This window comes from Centropristis striata, chromosome 13 (genome assembly GCF_030273125.1).
Source record: "Centropristis striata isolate RG_2023a ecotype Rhode Island chromosome 13, C.striata_1.0, whole genome shotgun sequence".
Lineage (NCBI taxonomy): Eukaryota > Metazoa > Chordata > Actinopteri > Perciformes > Serranidae > Centropristis > Centropristis striata.
In genome coordinates, this window is record NC_081529.1 from 32229125 (window position 1) to 32248825 (window position 19701).

The 19701-nt window shown below is 37.0% G+C and overlaps 1 protein-coding gene across 1 annotated transcript; it reads right to left on the reverse strand.

Moving 5' to 3' along the window:
* Positions 1 to 2122: 2122 nt before the first annotated feature.
* LOC131982934 (jupiter microtubule associated homolog 1-like) lies at positions 2123 to 18149 on the reverse strand. The gene is made up of 5 exons (XM_059347535.1): positions 17951 to 18149; positions 15307 to 15449; positions 8306 to 8454; positions 6595 to 6625; positions 2123 to 2691 (listed from the first exon to the last, which is right to left on the reverse strand). Exons 1-5 carry the CDS (start codon positions 18004 to 18006, stop codon positions 2540 to 2542), a joined length of 531 nt encoding a protein of 176 aa, XP_059203518.1. The 5' UTR covers positions 18007 to 18149; the 3' UTR covers positions 2123 to 2539.
* Positions 18150 to 19701: the final 1552 nt, after the last annotated feature.

Here is a 19701-nt window from a genome sequence, read left to right on the forward strand (position 1 = left end):
GTGCTGAAGGAGGCCAATAACCTCAGACAAGCATTTCCAAATAAAGCCATCTTTGAGGAGGACTGTTAAAAGTTATGTTTCAGAGGTAACATTACACGCTGCATGAAACACTTCACCTTTTGAATCAGACTATTGTTTCAGAAATCCTTAGATCCTCCACAGAATGCTACGCCTATCTTAAATCATAAAAGCCTGTCGAGAGAGCCAAATATCCAGCGTATGATGTCATGAAAAGACATCAGCAGTTTCTCTTTTTTGGCAGAATTGGAGGCAGCTTTCGTGATTACTTTGCCTGGGCAGATTTCCAGTCACAGAGCCTGTGTCTGCTCTCAACGGCCGGCCAGCCGCAGTCTTCAGGCTCCATCTGAGCGAACATAAATAACATTCAGCTGCAATGTGCGGAGCCATTTATGCACACGAAAACTGCAAAAGGAGAATCAGCAGTACAGTTGACTTTGTGTGTGTTTTTCTGCAAAAACCAACTGACAAAAAATATGAAATAAATAACTAGAACTAAGCAAATACATGCTCGAAACAAGTAAAATTGTCTGCCAGTGCAGTAAGTAAATGTTTCTTTGTAAGAATTCTTTAAATAAGTAAAACAATATCTACACTGCAAAAAAAGAAAAGTTGGGTGAACTCAAAATTTCAAGGCAACAAACTTTGATACAATTTTAAGTTGGACAATTAAACTAAATATTTTAAGTTTTGTTTTTGAGTTTGCTCAACTCTGAATTCAGATTTTTGTCAACTCAACTATAAGTTGTACTAACTTATAATTTTACACTGTAATAACTTTTAATCCTTACTTCTGCTAACTTCTGCAATGTGCTGAATTGGCACAATTGCAACGCCGCTATGAAATGTCAGCTAATGTTGCGACCACAATTTTGAGTTAGCATTGATACGCTAATGGCTACTCTTGTAGCTGTAACAAGCAGCACCGCTAGCATCAGTTAGCCGCTAGCTTTCGCTAATGACCAAATTTCACCGCTTTCCCGCATTTCACAACAAAGAAATAAGAGTTAGCAGAACTATTGTCCCTTGTTGTGAACCCCAACTTAAAGATATAAGTAACAACAACTCACAAACTTGTTTTTGAGCAGACAACTGGCTTCCTTCGTTGTGCTAACTTACATTATTGCCCTAAATGTCAATAATTTATATTTCCAAGTTTTACCAACTTAAATCAGTTTTAGGCCAAAAAATACAAGTTGGCTTTTTTGCAGTGTAGGCACTGGATAGCTTGAAATAAATCAAAATATGCTTATTTTGAGCAATTGTGGCTTGAATAGCCCGACTGTAGTAACGTTAAAATAAGCCAGTAATATTAGAAAATGCTTTTGAAATAACATTAAAACTTCATGCAACTAAAACTCTTAATTGGAACCAATATTTTAGGTAAAAAAGCACCATATTCAACAGTTGGATAGCTTGAAAAGTATGAAAAAGCTCACAATGTCAATCCTAAATAGAAGTCTTTGAACAATAAGATAATTAAATAAGCACATAATAGTAATACTAATAATTAAATAAGCACATAAAGCTATGGTCAGTAGGTAAATTATACTCAAAACAATATAATTAAGATACTATTTCTAGATATAAGAAGAAAATACTTGGTAACTTTCATGTTTTTTGCGTTGTAGCGTATTATATAAAACCACCTCAAGCGAGCGTGAAAACTTCTTTTATGCACACATTCAAAGGTTTTATTGAATTCTGGTGTTTCCATCAATCTTTTCTTATGCAAATCTTTAAAATGTGCATGAAAATAAATTAAACTACTGATATTTGGCTTTAAATTGCTTTAATTAAGTGTTTTTTACCTGTTTTTTTTGCAGTGTATGGGCCTATTGTATCTCTGATAGAAATATTCTTTTGATTTCCTTCTTACCACCTTAATTGTGTATTATTTACATATAATCTTACAACATATCAATCCTCATCAATTAATTTACAATGGATTTGTTTGTCTGAATGTTTGTATGCTTGAATATATAGCATGTGCATTGTAAAAATGTGCATTTTGCTTATAAAAATCTGCAAAAAAATAGAAATATTCACTTGAGCATGATCAAATATTAATAGCTAAGTAAAAAAAGAAGTCCACCACAAGAAATTCATATCAATCTTTATTGTATTTAGAAATCCACGCATCAAATCTTTTTATTATTTTTTCCTTTACCATTTACAACAGGGAAGAATGGGGGACAAGCTAAACGTCATGCCTTTCCCAGCAGGCGCGATGCACTACAGGATGGGCTGAAATGGAAGAGGGGGGGAGAGAGATACATAAAGTGCTTTTGTCAACAGTTTTCTTCTTTTAATAGAAAAAAGGATCAAAACAAAAGGTTTGAGGGTGGAGGGAGAGGACACGGGGGCCCATGGACGTGACAGCGTGAGTGCATGTGAAGAAGAGAAGAAGGTGACAAGTCGATGAGGAGGAAGAGAGTGGTGGAGGGTATTTATCTTTAAAAAATAAAAAAAAAGCGTTCGAACAAAAAAAAAAAAAAAACAGAAAAAAAAACAAGTGGTCTCAACCCAGGATGAGGCTGGACTTGCCACCAGGTGGGTTTCTTCCGCCGCTTGCAGCAGCGTTGGCAACTCCCGACGGGGCAGACGGCTCTGTTGTCTCCTTCTGCTGCTGCTCATGCTCTTCTGGCTCCGCCTCCACGTGGTCAGGACACTCTGAACGCAACACAAAGACGCCACGTTATAATCCAAAGCATGTGACAGCGGCTGATGGTTAATGTGCGTCTGTGATGCCGTGCCAACACGCCATCACAGGCCGTTTAGAGATGACAGTGTGTGTGATTCAGGCTTATAAAATATAAAAATTCATTTTGACAATTTCTCAAAAAAACAATGTGCTCCAATAAGCCAATTATGGTAGATTATAGCAGGGCTGGGCTTCCAACATGAAAACAACATATTAGGAAAAAAAGGCTAAGGGTTTTCATGGTAACATTCGGGCGGCAACCTCAAAACAATATCTATGCACTGGAAAAACCAGTGATGTCTTGAAATAAGTCCAAATATACTTATTTTGAGCAATTGTTGCTTGAAAAGGCCAACTGTAGTAACGTTAAAATAAGCCAGCAATCAGGCGGCAACCTCCTGGTCTGAGCAGGGAGGCAAACCAGGAAGTGCCTTAAGCTGCATTCTACCAAAAATTCCAGCAGGGGGCGCCAAGTGTGGCTGCAAAAACATTTCTGTCCATTCATTTCAATGCAAAATGAGAAAACTTCTCACTTGATTTATTACCTCAGAAAGTTATTTTAGGACAACACTATGGTCTCAATCACTAGTAAAAAAATCTTCTTCAGGACAATTTGATGTTAATCGTGTAATTAATGGCCCCATTTAGAAGAAAATAGAAGATAAAGAATCATATGATTTGGGGCGGGGCTACATTTGATTGACAGGTCACTAACAAGGCGAGTCGTCATCAGGAGAGAAGCAGAACAATGCGTATCCACGGCAACGTGTCAATAAAGTTATATATAACGTTATATAGATAGAAAAAAGGACTTTTAGCGGTTTGGTCTCATAACTTTGACCCTTTTACTGTATTTTCACTTAATGACAGTTTATTTGAACGTTTTGTTCAGTAAAAATGTCTTGTTCAGTGTTTGGTTGGACTAACAGACACTCCAAGGAGTTGCTGCTCATTTTTCTGAGGTCACTAACAGCAAATCATGAATTCGACAACAGTGAAAATCTGAGATGGCTGTTACAGCTATTCTGCTAAGCTAGGCTAGTTAGCCATCTTATTTTACATGAACGGATTTAGTTACTGCCTTATTTATGGGAAACAAACTAAATCTCTCTTAGGTTAGTTCATGAAAATGGATAGAAGAATTTAAATTACAGAAAACACCCAAAGGTAATAAACAATAAACTTAATTTAGCTTCAGTAAAGGTAAACCAGCTAGCTTTAGTTGGATTTTTTGTGTGCTTTTGGCTTTAACTGCAAATGTACCATGCAGTTTTCATTTAAATTATACATAAAAAAAAAAAAAAAACTGGCACTTTTTACATGTAAGCACAAATCTCAACGACTCAAACTTTGGTCTTAATGATATTTTGACTGAACATTCAGTCACTGTAAGAGCACTTAAATGAGGTTAGCCAGTTCTGTAATAAAATCACAGAGCTGAAGCACTGGACTCTTATTGTCCATTAGTGGCCGAGTTACTGTGGGATGTGCAAATTCAAGGGGACTTTTTAACTTAAATGTCACAAATAAGAGTAACACTGCTTTTAAAACATTTTTTTTGCAGAACTGACACTCAAATATTCTCGGCTTGGCATTAAAACGGGCAGGACTGCTGTTACAACTGCATTAATTATAGTTTTTTTTACCATGCAGATACAGTATTAGGATCCTCAATGTGGATCCAGAAGCTCACAATTCTCTGGGCCTTGTTTAGCAGCCACTACATGCAACAGTTAGTTTTATGGAAAGATTCTCACAGTGCAGACAAAGCAAAGTTGGGATTTACAAGAACCACAAACAAACAGAAAAACAAACTAAATTAAGTGAACTTTATATATATCGGCCTACAAAAAGCTAAAACCTGATTACTAGAGACAAAAACTACAGCTTTTTTTTTTTTTTTTTTAGAAAACACTATATGTGATTAGTGTAATGCAAACAAATATTGGATGAGGAATTATAGTTTGTTGTAAAACTGTAAAATCACTGCAGACAGAAACTAAACTTGTCTTTCTTTTGTTAAGATACTTAAGCTGCATTTACTTTAAATTGTCTCATCTGCTATTTGTTTCTCCTAATGATAACTAATCAAATATATTTTAAAGATTATATCATAATTCTATAAGTAGTATTTTGAGTTTCTCTCACAGCCAAAGTAAATATTTTGTCATCAAGATCACTGCGTTATTATTTCTATTCTGAGTTTAGTGATCTCATAGAAATCCTTTGAGCCGGCAGAGAGACTTTATAACGAGCTGCTGACTTAGTAAATCAGACGCTGAATGCAAACACAGATTGTGGTCTCACACTCAATGAGCCGACATTTGCACCACACTATGAATTCTGGCTCGCTTCAGGCTGCCCTCCTCCCTGTGAAATATGCTCATTTCCAAGAAATGTTCTGAAACTAGAAGTGGGGGGAAAAAAATCGATACAGCATAGTTTTGTGATATTAGATTTAGATTAGATTAGATTCAACTTTATTGTCATTGAACAATTTATGTGGCAATATAATATCGATTCATTGCTGCCAAGTATCAATATTTAGCCTTCTGCCGGCTGGCCGGCCATTAGTATTTTCGCCATTTTTTTCCGGGGGCCGTAGCGGGCTCACTTTTAGGAATACACTGGAGATACTGGTATCTTATGAAACTAGAAGATCTAAGGCATGGGCGGGCCAATTGCGGCCCTTCTGATGATATTTTGTGGCCCCCACCTTGATATGAAAGTTTAATGTGAGTTTTATATCAATGGCACTTGTTGTGTGTGGAAGGTCCCTTTATTGCACAAGCTGGAGCTTTGTTTCACTTGTTTCTATGACGACATAAACAAAAAGAAAGGCAGCTGCTACCGGACCGTTTATTATCTGCCGTGTTGTTGTTACCGGAAGAAGTGGAAATGTTATGTAATGTCATTTTGTGTCTTTTTTTGGTAAGTTAGTGTCTTTTTTTTTAAATAATTTTGTGTCTTTTTTGGTAATTTTGTGTCTTTTTTTTTTGTAATTTTGTGTCGTTTTTTTTTGGTAATTTTGTGTTTTTTTCCCGAATAATTATGTGTCTTTTTTTTTGTAATTTTGTCTATTTTTTGGGTCATATTTTTTTTTAAGTAATTTTGTGTTTTTTCAGTCATTTTGTGTCGTTTTTTGTCATTTGGGGTTTTTTTTGGGTCAGCTTGTGTCTTTTTTAAGTAATATAGTTTTTTTCTGTCATTTTGTGTCTTTTTTCCCCCAGTAATTTAGGTTTTTTTCTGTCGTTTTATCTTTTTTTTTTTTTTTTTTTGTCTTTTTTTTTGTCATTTTGACACTGCCTCCAGGTAATTTGAGTTTGAGATCCCTGCTCTGAATGAAACGACCCTCGATATTTTAATTTTAATATACATGTCAAAGTTCCCACGCATTCCGATCACAAAGCAGCGCAAAAACAAGTGAGCTTTGATTTCTAAATGCTCATAGAGATGTGTGGTCAAACCCTCCATTATCTGAGGAGCCAGCCACTCTCTCACCAAGCTGCACCTGGAGGTTCATAAAAAGCTTTTCATACTAAGTGAAGCCTGCCATCAAAGAACAGCTGCTTGACTACAGACCATCACGCCATCATGACAGGGAGAGACCACATCAAAGACATCATGTGATGTTAACTTAGTAAAAGACAACATGTGTACTGTATCTTTAAAGAAAAAAGTCATGGTATGCCAGAAGCACACGGGACATCAACATCTGATATGTAAAGGCAGTGAAAGTGGAACTACCTGATCTGTTATAGTGCACCGTGAAGCTATTCACTGAGTAATCTAAGTCATGCTCTGCTGCTTAGACATACTGAGAGTGTGACGGACACTTAACAGCCTCTTTATAAACAGTTCACGATACTCACCCTCATTTGCTGCTTCTTGGCCATTTTGAACCTACAATAAAAACACAAAAGACAAGCATATCAGATATCAGCACTAAAGAAAAAAGTGACTTTTTAACCTGTATAAAATGTCTTCCTGTGTTCCTATACCTGAAACTTATTGTAATTTAAACCACCAAGCACAAAGAAGAGGAAACAATGTACAGAAGATAATGCTTTCAGAAATCATACATGTTCACACAGAACAGAAGCTCCTGTGAAGCTTCATAACCAGTGATAAAGGACACCACTGCTGAGCTTTATGACCCTTGAGACATTATAGGCCAAGCCTTTTATATTTAGCGAGCTGATTGGATCTTGTTAAAAAAAATAGGTATCCCGTTTCAATGTGTTCTTATAGCTCAGTTAAATTGTTCAATTAGAAGAAATTCTAGAAACCACCACAGCATCTTTATTATAAAATAAAACCAGGGCTGGGTGTTTTGTCTCATGACACAGGGGTTTATGATACTATATATTGAGATATATTGAGGTACTGTAAGCAAGGCGGTATATTGAGATATATAAATCTAATGTTTTGGGAAACTGGAATAGTATGAAGAACACATAACATAAAATCTGAGTTAAAAAAAAGCATGGATACAGTATCACAAATGCAAGTGTATTGATATTATTTTTTACACCCCTAAGAATAGATGTAAAAAAAAGGTAAAAGGAAATGTCTTTATTTTGGTCTTAGTCAATTTGGTCATATTTGCCAGCATAAAAACATGAGGACATATGTTTAATGAGATTGGGATGATGATGATGATAATAATAATAATAATAATAATAATAATGTATCAGATTCATATAGTGCTTTTAAAGATACTAGATAAGTCTCTGAGTCAACTGTTTTTACAAAGTGGTGTGTTTTTTTAGTTTTTTTTTTAGAGATCTCTATGGAATAACAGATACATACAAACATGAGTTTTTATTTAAGAGATATATTATAACATGTCACATGTATTCATTCCTTCAGGGTTTTTTGTTCATTTAATTATCTTTGATTTTTATAATTTAAACTTTTTAAATCATTACTTTTTAAAAATGTTATATTTTTTTATGTATTTAGTTATTCAGGAATTAATTAATTAATTCTTTTTTTTTTAATCGTTGTGTGGGGTTATTTATATTATATTATTATTTATTTGTAATTTATATCATCACATTCCTTTGTGAAGATTAAGTTGTCTTTATGTTTTCTTCTTGTATTAGATTTTTTATTTTAAAAAAAAGAAGCAAAAAAATTGTTTATCATTATTTTTTTGAATATTTTATCTTTTTTATGTATTTATTTATTCAGGAATTAATTTTTTTTATCATTGTGTGGGGTTATTTATATTATATTATTATTTATTTATATTTTATATTATCACATTCATTTGTGAAAATTAAGCTGTTTTTATGTTTTCTTGTATTAGATTATTTATTTTTTTATTATTATTTTTATACTAAGAAAAGCAAAAAAACAACGTGATGTGTTTGCATTACAAATGTCCGTGGAGAATATCTATCAAACAACATCCTGGGTCGGTTTCAGATAGATGGATTAAATCGTCCATCCCCCAATGAATTTTCCACTGAACTGTTTAGAATTATACTTAATCTACGACTGTGTGCTTTTCAGCCCCAAACCGGCCTCTGGATGGCTTTGTTTTGGAAACAGCGGCTGTCAGAGAGTGAGAGCTACCTCTCGTCTCTGGTTCCAGACGAGGGCGGCCCCAGAGTTGTGGATGGTGGTCAGCTCCGGCTCGGGGTTCTTGGGGAAGAGAAGAGGCTGCTGGACTCGCCTCAGAGGGGCCGAGGGCTCCCCGCACAGGGTCCCCGCAGCGGCACCAGCTGCAACAGACAGATAGAGAAACACATGAATTAGAGACTGAGGTCATTTTTATTTATATCGCCCAATATCACAAATCACACATGTTCCTATGCGGTGACTCTTATGAACAAGGTATAATCCAAGAGCATTGAATACATATTTTCTTTGACCCTTTATAACATATACAATCTAAAGTCCCTGTTTAATATGAATTTATAATCTTTTTTTTTTTTTATTTATTTTAAATATAATTTTAATGTATTTTCTGACATTTTTAGAGACACGGTGAGCAACAAAATTCATTACTGTAACACATTTTTAAATAAAAAAAAAAATATATATATATATATATTTTTTTATTTTTTACTTTTTTTACTTTGGCAAGCACTTAAATATGCTCAAGGGTAGCTGTTATCACCAAAATGTATTTTATTAAAATTTACACATATTTTAATTCAAACAATTTTATCATTACCATAACATCTAACCATTTTTTATTATCAATTTTTATTCAGATTTTGTTCTTTATACAGTTAAAAAACATTATTTTTTATCATATTCTGTTAAATTACACATTTTTAAACAAATGTATATTTATTTTTATAAAGTTTATTAAATATTAATTGTATATAAGTGTGGGGAAACCATGACATTTTTATCTGGACGCATTACGGTTTTGAATTTGTGAATCAAAAAGATGTTCAAAAATTTTGAAAATGTTATTTTAGCACAAAACAATGAATTGTGCCTCATTATGGCTATATTGTTAATTCATAAAAAAGTGAAATATATTTAGTTTAATAAAGTATGTCCTTATAATCTTCATAGACAGAACTTAGACTGGCTTCATGAGAATCACCCAACAGCCTCCGTCTTCTGGCCCTTTCTTTAACTTCAGATAAAGAAAAAACTCCAGTTTAACAGGGAAAACACACTACAGACACTAGCTGTAAAGCCAATCAGATTCTGTTTTTCCCTTTCTGGCCGATAGATTATAAGGTAGCCAGACAGGAAACACCAGAGACAAATGACAAAACATGACTCAGGCTTCACAGCAGCAGAGTCATACCATATGGACACTAATCCAATTAAACCACAAAGCCCCCCCCAAACCCCCCCGGACCCCAATGTTTCTAACCCTACGGGAGACCCAAGCTCACCAAAAGTTTCATCTTGTCAGATTTGACAAAACATCAGCTTTATGAAGGAATTTGACTGAAATAACATGAGGACAAAATCACTGTGAACCAACAGGAAACATCACCAAAGCCGCTTGGGCGTCTGCAACAGACCCAGAAACACAGTGGAATACTTCCAGGCAGACGGCATGAATGCCAAAACTCACATAACCCTGTAGCGGCTGCATTCTCCCTTTAGCAGAAAGAGTATTAAAACCCCAGTGTTTGGCCCACTCTGGGGAGCTAAAGCCACATAAGGTAACAGCCCAGCTCCAGCCCAGAGGGGACAGAGTGTCTTTGTCATGATGGGAACAACGGCTGCTGAAGCAGCGTAGGAGTGGCCATTGTTGTTAATGGAGTGAAGTGAATCAGCGCTGTTGGGACACTCAATCACTCAACAAGAGCTCCTTCATTACAGGCTCCACGTTTCTGAGTCTGATCAATTATGTGGACAGTAAATGGAAAAGGATTAAACTAGGGGTGGGCTCTTTTTTATGGTTAAAGAAATGCATATCATGATATTGGCAACGTTCTTACTTCTTGATGTAGTGGTTAAAGTTGTTTTAATCACAAAAAAAGACTTTCTCCCTCTCGCAAACACATGCAGCTTTCAAAATAAGAGCACAGTGTGTTAACCCATTGAAGCCTGGAAAGCGGATACGTCGTTTTGTAGTATTTGTATAAGCTCTCAAATACCTTTTTGAATTTCATTTCTATCTGCTACAGAGGCTGAACAATCTATTATTTAGTAGAAGAGTTGACACTTTTTTTCCCAGAATTTCCAGAAAATTAGAGGCTTATTTTAAAATCGCCCAGCGATTTTTCAGGCCTCAATGGGTTAAGAGAATCCACCACATAATGTTACAAGACTGTCAAAATAAGACGCCTTAAATAAAACATACAAGAACCTTTATTCTCCTTTACAATATTTCATTAAAATATGCCCCCAGAATCCCTAAATGGTTATTTTTATTATTTGCTCAAGAGTCAAGAGTAATTTTTTTGCATTTGGCAACTGTTTGCACTTCACACTACATGTTAGATTTTTATTTATTTATTTATACAGACTAAAAAACAAACATTTTCTATATCTTTTTAAGTATTTCCTAATATGATCAAGAATATCGTTATTGCAAAAATAGCCTGCAATATCGTGATATTCTTTTAGGACCATGTTGCCCACCCCTAGATTAAACAAGATTCATGGGCTGGACAGTGATGCATTATGGTATCGTCACGGCAACACGTAGCCTTCTACTTAACCTGATAGGTCTCCCGGGTCCATGATATAACTGTATGGTTATTTTTTATTATTTGCTCATACTCAAGAGTCAAGAGTATTTTTTTTTGTATTTGGCAACTGTTGAGATTTGCACTTCACACTACATGTTAGATTTTTATTTATTTATACAGACTAATAAAACAAACATTTTCTATATCTTTTTAAGTATTTCCTAATATCATCAAGAATATAATTATCGCAAAAATAGCCTGCAATATCGTGATATTCTTTTAGGGCCATATAGCCGACCCCTAGATTAAACCAGATTCATGGGCTGGACAGTGATGCATTATGGTATCGTCACGGCAACACATAGCCTTCTACTTAACCTGATAGATCTCCCGGGTCCATGATATAACTGTATGGTTATTTTTTATTATTTGCTCATACTCAAGAGTATTTTTTTTGTATTTGGCAACTGTTGAGATTTGCACTTCACACTACATGTTAGATTTTTATTTATTTATACAGACTAAAAAACAAACATTTTCTATATCTTTTTAAGTATGTCCTAATATCATCAAGAATATAATTACTGCAAAAATAGCCTGCAATATCGTGATATTCTTTTAGGACCATGTTGCCCACCCCTAGATTAAACCAGAATCATGGGCTGGACAGTGATGCATTATGGTATCGTCACGGCAACACACAGCCTTCTACTTAACCTGATAGGTCTCCCGGGTCCATGATATAACTGTATGATTGGTGGACAGGCGTGCTGGCAGCAGGAGCAGTCATGCTGCTGCTGATAGTCTTGGCTCCCCCTCTGATTACAGAGTGCTCCTCATGTGGCCAGAAGCTGAGGGCACTTCAACAAACCAGCAGCTCTGGTAGCTGAAAACCCCTAAAATCCTGACGAACAACCTGCCAAAGACTCTGGCTAAATAACAATAAGCTTATGTGTCAGCATAAACATAATATCAGCACATCCCAACAGCCATAAGATGTTTTAAAACCCTAACCAGCTGGAGGGGGCCACAATTTTTTATGGACACTACCAAAGGGCCACATATAGGAAAGTCCACTTAACCAGATATGATGAAACTGCAATTTTAAATATGTTTACAGTGCAGTAACTTAACATATTTCATGCTCAAATGCATGTACGCTGCAAAAAAGGTGTCTAAAAACAAGAAAAAAAACACTAAATCTGAGGGAAATCTTATCTTGCTGCATGGACAGATAATTTCATTGACAAGATTTCTTAAATTAAGATTATTAAATCTAGAAAAATAAGCATGTTGTACACTTAAAATAAGAAATTAACTCTTAAAACAAGATAAATTATCAAACACTTCTAAATCTAAGGTTGTTTTATGTTAAGAACCAAATAATTTGCGGTGTATAACAGTATAAATAGGAATACAAAAGGTTTGAAGCAAATCAAAAATAACCACTTACTGTGATTTATTTTGTTTTCAGTGCAAGAACAGCAGACCAACATTTATTGCAAGAAGTAATTTTGTGCATTTTTACACTGCACTTTTAAGATTTCATGCTCAAATGCATGTAGTTGTACTGAGGGCCACTTCAAGTGAGGGTGCGGGCCGTATGTGGCCCCCGGGCCTCCAGTTGCCCATCCCTGAGCTATAAGAATTAGATTTGCACACTTGAAAACAGCCCAGTGAAAAACATTGCATTTTTGCAGTTTATTCCACCAGAAAACAACAACAACAAAACTTTCTCCTGAATTCCTTGTGTTGACCATGCTAATCAAAATAAGCCACGCCCAGTTTTTCAGACACTGAGGCCAGGTCCACCTCTTTTAGATTTACAGTCTGTGGTTTATTTATCCAGTTTCTAAGGTTTGTGCCATCAGCATTACATTATATAAAAGTTAGGGTTGGCGGTATGTATTGGGCTGATGATGGGAAATTTATATAATCCCCATAATGAACTTATAGCCTATAAATAGAGCCGACAATACGAAGAGAAATTGCTTTCTATTACTTAGAACAGCTGTGCCCCAACCCTTCTTTTCTAAGCACACAGTGCCTTTTGTGTTTTATTTGCAGACTAAGCAACCATAAGTTTTCGATTTAATAAAAGCCTTTTTTAAGTATGAAGTACTTAACTAAATAGCTCTTTGTTTTTGTTTGGTTACCAATGGTGATGTCAGTTAGATTTAGTTAGGTCAGAGACCTTTGAGATAATAAAATATCTATATTTGCTCACCACTAGCCTTTAATTCCCTCAGGTGTGCATGACTTACAGGTTATGAACCTCTTTTTAAAATACAAAAATGTGAAATGATAAGAAGTAGGTAATCATTGGTTATTGATATCGGCTAAAAGAATCTATATCATGCACCCCTAATTAAAGTTATTGTATTATAGTTATTGTATATAGTATATTGTTAAATGTTTTTTTCTATTAGATTGTTTTATCTAAAAGGGAAATAATTTTGTGTGCAATTTTTTTGGTCGGCTGTAACAAAGAAATTTCTCCACTGTGGGATTAATAAAGTCGAATCTAATCTAAATTAATAATGTAATTGATTAAGGCATTGAAATGTGACACTTAACAACATATCTTCCCAGAACATATATTGTAGTGACTCTGGATGGTCCACTGACCTGTTTGTGAACAGTTTTCATTGAAAATACTGTATAATATATCTTGTGAGTGTATAAATGTTACCAGGGAATGTCTTATTATAACAGCGATACCAAGGCTGAAGCACGGATACGTACTGCAGCACAGTATTCACAATAAAGGCATGTTTAAAAAGGATATTCTGTGGACGGCATGCCAGAGCTAACAAAACTGTTCGTCTATACAAAGAGTTCATACTCAGGTCAGACAGATCGCACAATGCTTATAAAACCCCGTTGTAGTAATAAATCCTGCTCATTCGGGCAGAAACGAATATCCTCATCCAGTTGTATCCGTTAAAGTGGGAATACTGTGGGAAGGCTCCCCTGGACTTGACCTAGACCCAAGTGAAACAATGCAAGCAGGAAAAGGCTTTTACTGTCCGCAGCTGCTGTCCATAAAGGCCAAAAGGCCGAAGCAGTGATTTTAGGGTAAATTCTTCATTGTCCACACATCAAGAACATTTTATACACCATGTAGACCATTTTCCATTAAGTGGCAAATGTGAAAACATGTGATCCCTGGCTTGTGAGTGACCCAACCTGAATGGAATCTACTGCTGCAGCTTGAATCTTCCTCTTTAGGCTCTTTATAAAATGTTTGAGCCTTAACCAAACACAGAAGTACCCATCCGTAATAACAAGAAATAAAGATAATGCCTACAAAACAGTGAATTATATCTAAACCTCTCAAGTCCAGGAGATTTTGGTTCAACTTCCTATGCATTCATTTCTGTCTCTGTTTAGCATCTTTCAGTCTGTTCTTACATCACATGCATGGCTCCTTTTTCTCCACACAAACTTGGCTATCGGTCAGATTTTTCATTTTATTTTAAATAAAAGTATAAAGCTGCCACGAACCGAAAATACAAACAAAAGACACATGTGTCTATGGAAATTTTAGTTTTTTTTTACCATTTATACACACAAAAACAGCAGAAAAAATAATAAAACTACTGAACAGTCTATTTGCATGTAAATTAAAAATAGTAATAGTTTTCATTGTAGAAAGAAAATTCTCATTTTAAAAATGGTCTAGAAACATAAATGGCACACTGTGAAAACTCCTATGACTGAACTTTCAACTGGCTTTCTCAGCTTGTCTACATATCATATATAAATAAAGTTATTACTGTAAATAAAACGTGTATTTTCAATAAACAGATGGACTCCAGAGGGTTAACTAAAGTTTACTTAGATTATAAACACACTGGCAGACACTATACTTTTAACACTACATTAATTTTTGTATTCAAGTCTCTGTGTCTGTATGTTTTCACTGACCTGGAGTCAGTTCCAGGTCTCATTTCTTTGCCTCTCCTCGTGGACTCAAAATTAAACTTCCCCCGTGTCTATACAGGGCCACACATTTCACCAATTGACACATTTTTAACTGACCTACTTCTTTCCGTTGAGGGCTGATCCTCATCCCCATCTAACAAAGCCTAGCTTCAAATTACCCTTATCCAAGTACTTCAGGGCTTTTTGGCTATTATACTTGTGGGATGTTCTTTCTGACAACGTAAATGGAAAAAATACTTAATAACACTCCAGTTTGTCTCTTTTCCTCGCTCAAGTTCGGAGAAATAAGTCTTTGCTGTTGCTTTTTGCTTACTCAAGGCTTCTGGTCGTTCTGTTCTGTCTACTTTTACAAGATTGAACTTGCTCATACAAATGTTTATTCTCTCTCCCTTGGTGCAAAACACCATGTTACCTTGTAAACTAAAACCCTATTGTTTTCATTCCTTTGGCTCTGTTATTGTCACATGCAGAATGAACTACGATAGGTTAGAGAGGGAAGTTAGATTGAGTTACTGGGTGGATTGTTCCTCCGATGCGCATGCGGGTCCACAGGTTCTGCAAAGATGTTGGAGGCCATCTTGTTCTTGCGGGGGGTTGAGTCATCGTCGTCTGTGCCGAAGGAGATGCTGGAGGCCCCGCCGGGCGGCCCTAGTACCCTGAGGAGCAACAAATGATGGATTAAACTGTCAATTGATTGACATCCTGCTACCATCCCCCGCCATTTAGGCCAAACCCAACACAAGGCCTCTGTGTCACATGCCCCTGATCATCTGCACAGTGCGAAAAAAAGAAAAAAATCAATAGTCAAATATAACATGACGAAGCCTCAAGCTACTTACAGCCTTCTCCCTGCTCCACTGCCACCCTTTTATACACATACCACACACACACACACACACACACACACACACAAACACACAGCTACCAGCAAGGTCTCTGCTCTCTAAGCCCCGGCTGTCAGCCTGTCAGACAGACAGTCACAATCTCTGCCCTGCAGCTGACTCTAGCCGCATATTATCAAAGAGTTAGCTGGCTCGCTGCTGCTGCCTCCTCAACACAGATTCTTTTGCAGTGACACATGAGAGATTGATGTCAGACCCTGGTAGCATTGGTAATCCATTATTAATAAGTAAATCAACTGTGATGCCCTTTGTGGGTCAAGGCTGCACGGCAGAAGGTGAAAAGTCGGATGTCCACAGCTAATATAGGTCACCTAATGAATAGACTGTTCTAGAAGAATATAGAAAGCCTGCATGCGGACCGTGCAGGGTAAACAAAGCTCACTTTGCACCGACATTCCTTCCACCACAAGCTGAACAAAAGGAACACGATAATGAGTAGGGAAACCCTTTTTTCCCTTTCTTCGCTGAAGGACAGTTGGGGTGGACGACAGACACTGGTGTGTTTGCGGAGCCCCTGCTGGACCCCTCCCTCTTTTTCCAGCAAACTGTCCTCTCTCCTCAGAGTCCCTGAAGCCACCAGCTGACGCACTGAGCAGCTGTCCGAGGGCCAGGCGGGCAGATGGAGTCCAAAAAACAACTTGAAGCAAAACTACAGTGAAAGCAACGACGGGGTGAAAATCCAACACGAGGACCCGTGGACTGCATTGGCGTGGATTTTCTCAATCAATTCTTGTATCCACACTAGTGCTCGCCACACTTGGCTGTGATAATAATGCCTAAACCAGACTTCACCTCCCGGCCAGAGAGGATGAGCTCATGCTTTCCACACGGATTGCGATGGGGGAAAAGCTTTTAGCTGCCTGGCAGCAGACCCCACCCTAGAATGAAACTGCAAATAATATCAATGAAATGGCATTAATGTTTCGAAGCTTGGGGAGGCAGCATCAGACTGCTGGAGCTAGGGGCAGATAAAGCTGAGCTCCAAAAGCCAAAGATGGTATGTCTGATAAGGCAGGGTGGGAGGCTTTTGATGGCCTACTAAGATTTTAGCCTAATTCTGCTCAAGTGGCTGCTGTACGGAGCCCTCTGGTCGGCCAGCATCAGAAATGACCAGCAGCTCGTAAAAGGGGCTTTAAGGAGCAAAAGCAAAGAGCTAAGAAAAGATTTACAGGCTTAGCCAGCGCAAAGCCCCCACCCAAGCCTCCGCATCATCCCAAAACAGCATGCAGCTTCAAAATGACTGACCGAGATTTGACATGCTCACTAAGCAAAGGTTAATAGTACTAGTTTTGCTCAAAATCTGGCTTATACGCCCTAAATGCATGCTCCCCCTTACTGAGGCAGCCATAAATTACATGCATTTTCTCTGCATTGTTTTCACTGCAAAGGGGCAGGAATGCATCCAGACGAGACGCATCACTTACTGGAAAGCTGTGACTGCGTGCTTGGAGGATGAGTGGCCCCCTGTTCTCCCCACATGAATATACAGATTTAACGAAGACTGTGCACTGAGACGAGGAGGGGCACTGAATACATGTTTGTTTAAACTACAAAATGGACATCATCCGAGTTTCAACAAACTTCAATTCGCCCCCAAACCAACAATGAGCCATATATCGGCCATAATGACATATTCAGACCCCATATTCAGTCTGGTCTAGGATTCTTCCTGCAATCAATCAAATATCTGGACTATAATGGCTCCTGAGCTTTACTTCCTTATTCTCTTGGAAAGAAAAAACAGCCACAGTAGCTTAGGTAAAAGATAATTAGCTAGAAATCACCACAGGAGAGGAGAGGAGTGGTGTCTTGAAGCACAAAAAAAAGTTATTTAGCTTTAAACCACAGCCAGATCAAGCTGGTGAGCTAACATTAGAGGTAGCTTTCACCATTTCTTCTCCAGAAAAATAAGATGGCAAACACCCTTTAATGACACTTCAGGCTACTCGCTTTTCTTTCTCAAACTCTCACGCCTAATTAACGTTATTCAAAGCCCAGACGGGCTAACCTAACTTAGTGTAGCTAAAGCTAAATGGTGCATCAGTCACCCAATAAGATTAAGTTAATTAGCAAGACTATGTGACAGTTTATCTAAAGCCAGAAAAATCCCTCTGCAGCCACCAGCGGGCTAATGGAAGGAAGGCTTTTTTTTTTTTAGCGGACGCAGAAAAGAGGCGTTTGCTGGCTGCAAGGCTTTTGCCCGCATCACGCTTCTTTTGTTCCTCGGCGGAAGGTTTTCGGCTGGTTTTATTTACCTGGAGCTGCTTTTAGAACCAGGTTCCATCCCTTTGAAGGTTGTTGTCGTCGTCATCTTTAAGGAGTATTTCTCGGCGGTAACAAATAGTCAATGAGAGAGAAACTAAGAAAAGCAGTCCTCCTCCTTCCCCGCAGAGCTGCGACGGGATGTAGACTCCACCCGACACTGAAAAACATAACCAAGACCAGATCCGGTAGTTCTGCGGTGCCAGCCCACCAAGCCCAGCCCACCAGCCTTAGACCGGCTCTGATTGGATGGAACGTTACAGAACTCCTCTCTGATTGGATAGAATGTTACAGAACTCCTCTCTGATTGGACAGAACCTTTAGCGATTGCTTCTCTTGTTGGTGGCAGGGCTCGGCTTCATGTCAGTGATGATCAACCCATTGGAATAACCTTATTAATAACCTCAACTGGAAAAAGATCTAGAATTTACCTGCTAGATATATAATCAATAATAAGGATAAAGAAGTATTTTTTAAAGATAATTCACAGAATTTACCCATCTAAAGTTTTTTACAATGATTTAAGAAAGACATAGACTTAAACTGCTCTTTCTGTGAAGGACACCCTGAAAATGTTTTTCATTTATTTTAGTCTTGCCCTTTCTCAACTAAATTATGGGAAGATTTCTGTAGCCTGATTTCCTTTTCGATTGAACCTCATTTGTGCCTGAGCTTTGAACTTATACTGTTTAGTTTCACTGACTTTCCTTTTGGAAAAAAAACAATACTATGTATATCATCAATCTCATGATACAGTTAGCCAAATGGCATATCCATAAATGTTGTTACGTTAATCAAAAACCTCTCTTTATTGTCTTTGAAAATGAAACCAAACAATATATTAAGTCTATTAAGAAATCTACCAACATGAAAGCTATAAAAACTTTGAATTTATGTACACTTTACAATGTTTTTGTATGAAAGCTTGCCTCTGTATTGTTGAAACCACCTGACAGCGTTTTGTTGGTGTATTGTCTTGTATTGCACCATGTTGCTTTAATAACGTTTCAAAAAAAAAAAAAAAAATGTCAGTGATGATCAGCCAGCAGAGTCCACATCCCTGAGGCCTTTTTTCTCTCTCATGCTATCTAATCTATTAGCATTGATCATGACAATCTGCAGTATGTTTTAAACTGCAATGCGAGAGTAAAGGCAGGTTGATCTTTGACCTCCAGCTGGTGAAGATCTTGAGTCTAACCATCAGTCTTTAAGCAACAAAATCACCCTGTGGGGTCTTGCTGCAGTTTTACATGGGTTGGGTGAGATTACTTTGAAATGTAGTCAGTTAATGTACAAAACTTACCTGACAGGTTTTGTAATTAGTAATGCAACTCATTGGATTATTATTTTTTATTTAACCCTCTATGGTACGGTGTTGCCCCATTTTTGGCCTGTCAAATTTCTACAATGCATGTTTTTGAGTGATGCATACTTAAAAAAAAATAATAATAATAAAATAAAAAATAAAAAAGGAGTATAGGGAACCAATAGCAATGCTTTACTTTGTCACATGACCTCCAGGAGGCCATATTGAAACTCTATTTTGACAAACTTTTCCAAAGGAAACAGCTTTGCCATTTTGCGCCACAAAAAAATCACTCAAAACATAATTTCCTGGCCCTTTTCCATCTGGAAAAAAAAATATATTCCTAATGATAGGTGAGTAAACCTTAATTTTTGATAGTTTCATACACTTTCAACTGTTCAAGACATTCATTTCAATGGGTCGTTGGTTCAATGGTAC